Source organism: Larus michahellis, chromosome 2 (assembly GCF_964199755.1).
Source record: "Larus michahellis chromosome 2, bLarMic1.1, whole genome shotgun sequence".
NCBI classification, from domain to species: Eukaryota; Metazoa; Chordata; class Aves; order Charadriiformes; family Laridae; genus Larus; species Larus michahellis.
Window position 1 is genome coordinate 36,783,061 of NC_133897.1, and position 3,547 is coordinate 36,786,607.

Sequence of the window (3,547 nt, forward strand, 5' to 3'; positions counted from 1 at the left end):
ACATTGCAGCTTTTCCAAGACTCTCAATTTCTGTCTTCATGATTTCATTGCAGTATTAATGTAACAGAATTCACATCCCTAAAAATATCAGACAAATAAAACATAATCTGTTACAATCAGGTGAGACAGAGAGAAAGGAATGAAAGGAATCAAATTAAATAAGAAAGAATCTTGGCTTCTGATATGTCAGTTATCTTTCCTGGCCTGAACTTCTACTTTACGCATGTGTCAGATGCAAGTCAGGGGTCGCCAACTGAAAGTTGGTTCCAAAACATATGGACAGTTCAGATAAAGCAGCAGATATGATAAGAAAGACTGTTACTGAAGAGCTGGTTAAATTATTCTTAGTAATGGATGGAAATATTTTTCCTATCCTGAAAAAATTTCTGAGATGTCAAAAAAAATTTTCATCTTAACTTGGAGTGAAAAATCAAAATCTCAAACATTTTCTCAGTAAGACAATCTGAAAGAAAAAAGGTTTGGATGAGAAAAAAACTAGCATTTTCAAAACCCTGCAATTCAGCTTGAAATGTTGTCTTTTTGTTAACTCTAATTTGCATAAATTTAGAAAATGTAAGAGTAATTTTTGGGTAGTTTTGTTTGGTCGTTTTATAGTACTGAAATGGGATATTTTAATGAGTCTAAACCTTTTTTGCCAAAGTTTTAAACTTTTCAAAATGAAACCTGATCTAAAAAAGTGTTGTCAAATCGCATCTTGTCATATGAACATTTTCGGGTTTGGCTATTTGGCATCTTCTCATTAGAAGAGATTTCATAAAAAGATTCTCTACTAGTTATTGTGATGAAACTTTTTGATTTGATGAACTGCAAATCTTTCTTTCGGCAAACTGGACTCATACTGAAACGCTTAGGGAATATCCCTTGAGGAAGTGTGGTTGTATTTGATCATTGCTAACCTTCTTTAATATGCATTTTAATATATGGCTTGAACGCTTGCATTGTATTACCTGGTTCAGATTCCTGAACATCTTGAGACAGGCTGGTCGACAATGACTTCCCAAATCTCTGTGGCAAATTTAGAAGTGACTGACCGGAACTTTTAACAAGTGGAGATCTCCCAAGCCTATGTGATACTTTTGGAACACGCCTAGGTATGTTCACTGCAAAAGCTCTCCCAAATCTCAGAGGCAAATTAGCAATTGGTTTAATGCTTCTTTCTTCTGGATAATTTCTTCCAAACCTAAGAGGTAAATTAGCAACTGAATTTGACATCTTGTTTACTGTAGGAGGGTTCATTTTAATGATATTTTTTGATCCCCAGTCTTTCATTTCTTCAAAATTGAGACTCCTCTGCTTTTCTTCCAAGATATTATCTTTAATCTAAAGAAAAAATAATTAAAAAAAAATGCTATCATTTTATAGGGCATTACTTCAGCTACCAACCACACAAAGTATTAATTTTCATACCTCCTTAAAAAGCTGTTGGGTAACACTCTTTTCTGGACATTTAATGCTTTTTAGTTATAATGGCTAAGCTCCATTGCAGTGTGAGCTACTTCATATGGCTTACTTCATAAGCAGATATTATCCTGCTTACCTTTTCAGTACACTGGCCACAAAAGCACATCTCCATATCAGTATCCACAACTATTCAAATGGTGTCAGTTGGAAATATTTCTGGGCATAGGTGTCGGTACTTGTGCCATGAGTTAAGTGTGGACAGGAGTAATTTTCAGGTCCGTATTTGCTAATATCACCAATGGAAGCTGTCTGGAGGGGAAGATGCTGACTATATTTAGTGACTTGACGCAGACCCAGCCTCTTACTTATCTGGTCTGGATGAAGAGGAGGATGGGCCAAGCTACAAGAAGGTGTAGCTCATTGCTTCCTAAGCACTAGGTGGATGCTTTTGACCCAATATCCTGCTGGGCTTACAGCCAGAGAAATTAATGGAAAGTGTTTGGGTCATGTCCGCATCATGCCTGTTCTGGTGTTGCAGCATAGATATTGCCCTGAGCTTTAAGTTGCTTTAGGCCTCCACTAGTACACAAGATGCATTAGGAGTTCCTGGGCTCCTAATTTTTGTGCAACCAGCACAAAATCTCCTTTTTTTTTCTATGCTGGCATACAGTGAAAAACTGAGCCTAGTATATTACCTGTCTCTTGATGTAAAGGGCAGCTGTTGCCTGAAAAATAGCAATATCAACATGACCTTTTCCTATATAGCAGTGTTTCTTCCCTGGGCAGATTGAAAATCACTTATTTTTGTGACAAAAATAAGTTTCCAAGCCTTAACAGCAAATATGTACAAATGTGTTATTTAATTTCAGTTAAGGACACAAATGCTATTAATCCTAATTTCAGTTCCTTATACCCATTTGGTGACTTTCCCAGGAGCTTCTCCATCTACTGGGAGAGAAGGGGAACGAACCATTTTAGTTCATGCTCCATGATCAAAATAATAAATAAACTATCCCTCTGATTGCACCTGCACACCTGTTCTGAAGTATATAAAAGACAGTGAACTGAAGGCCAGAGGATTTCACTAGCATAATTAAAGTTGTATTTTGGTTTGAAGAATCTTTATTATACCAATGATGATGAGTCAAAAAGAGAGGTTGGCTGTCGTTTCCCAGGGAGTACTTGCAGGGCAGACAAGAAAAATAATACAGAGGAACTGTGCAAATTTGATTTGGCATCTATTGAGACATAATAAATGTGCAACCCTGCAAAGATATTTTTATAGTCAATTTCCAGAGTAGAATTTTAAGACCATTAACTATATTAGATTTATAATGTTCTCTGTTTATCATTATTCTTTGAGTATTACAAGCATGCCTTTATTAATTTTGGATTAATAATGTATCTGTTATATTATGTGCATAGAATGCCTGACAGGAATGTTAATTGAGGCCCCACTGTGTAAGTAAGAAACGTTTTAGAAAAAGGCTCACCCTGATTGCAAGGCTGTATTGCAAGAAAACTGATGAATTGATTTACACAGTATGTGTGTCCGAGCAGGTGAATTTCCTGAAAATTCTTTCAACGAGCCTTTTTCATACTGCTAGTGCTGTAATGCTGAATACTGTGCAATGAGGTTAGGAGAGCCTTTGCCAAAAAACTGAAAGTGCTCAGGATCTGACCCACAGTTCCCCCCCAAAATGCCATAGTAATAGAGATCTTACCTCGTAATATTTATCATCATCGTCTTCTCTGCTCTGCAGACTGGACTTCATCAGTTCATCTAGGCACATACTATTTGATGTTAGAAAGACTACTGTAGCTAAAGCAAATAGAATAAACTCCTTGGTTGAAATTACTTTCATTTTTCTCAAATTAAGTTTACTTAGAGAGCTCAGAATCTGTACAGAAAAGAAAACTGCCATCATTTTATATGATCAGAAAACAAAAAGATTTTGTTCCCTATGACATCAGTCTCAAAAGCTTCAATTCTTCATATTAATTAGGGAAGTAATTTGAATATATTTGAAGAATGTTGGGAATTTCTTTTGTGAACCTTTTTAACCAACATAGCTTCTTGTTAGGGACACGCCGACTTTACAAATATTTTCTTCTGGTGAAACAT

At 35.9% G+C, this 3,547-nt stretch overlaps 1 protein-coding gene across 1 annotated transcript; it reads right to left on the reverse strand.

Annotated features, from left to right (window-relative positions):
* Positions 1–912: 912 nt before the first annotated feature.
* Positions 913–3,287, reverse strand: NPVF (neuropeptide VF precursor). Its single transcript, XM_074573525.1, has 2 exons — positions 3,147–3,287; positions 913–1,341 (listed from the first exon to the last, which is right to left on the reverse strand). Exons 1-2 carry the CDS (start codon positions 3,285–3,287, stop codon positions 913–915), a joined length of 570 nt encoding a protein of 189 aa, XP_074429626.1.
* Positions 3,288–3,547: the final 260 nt, after the last annotated feature.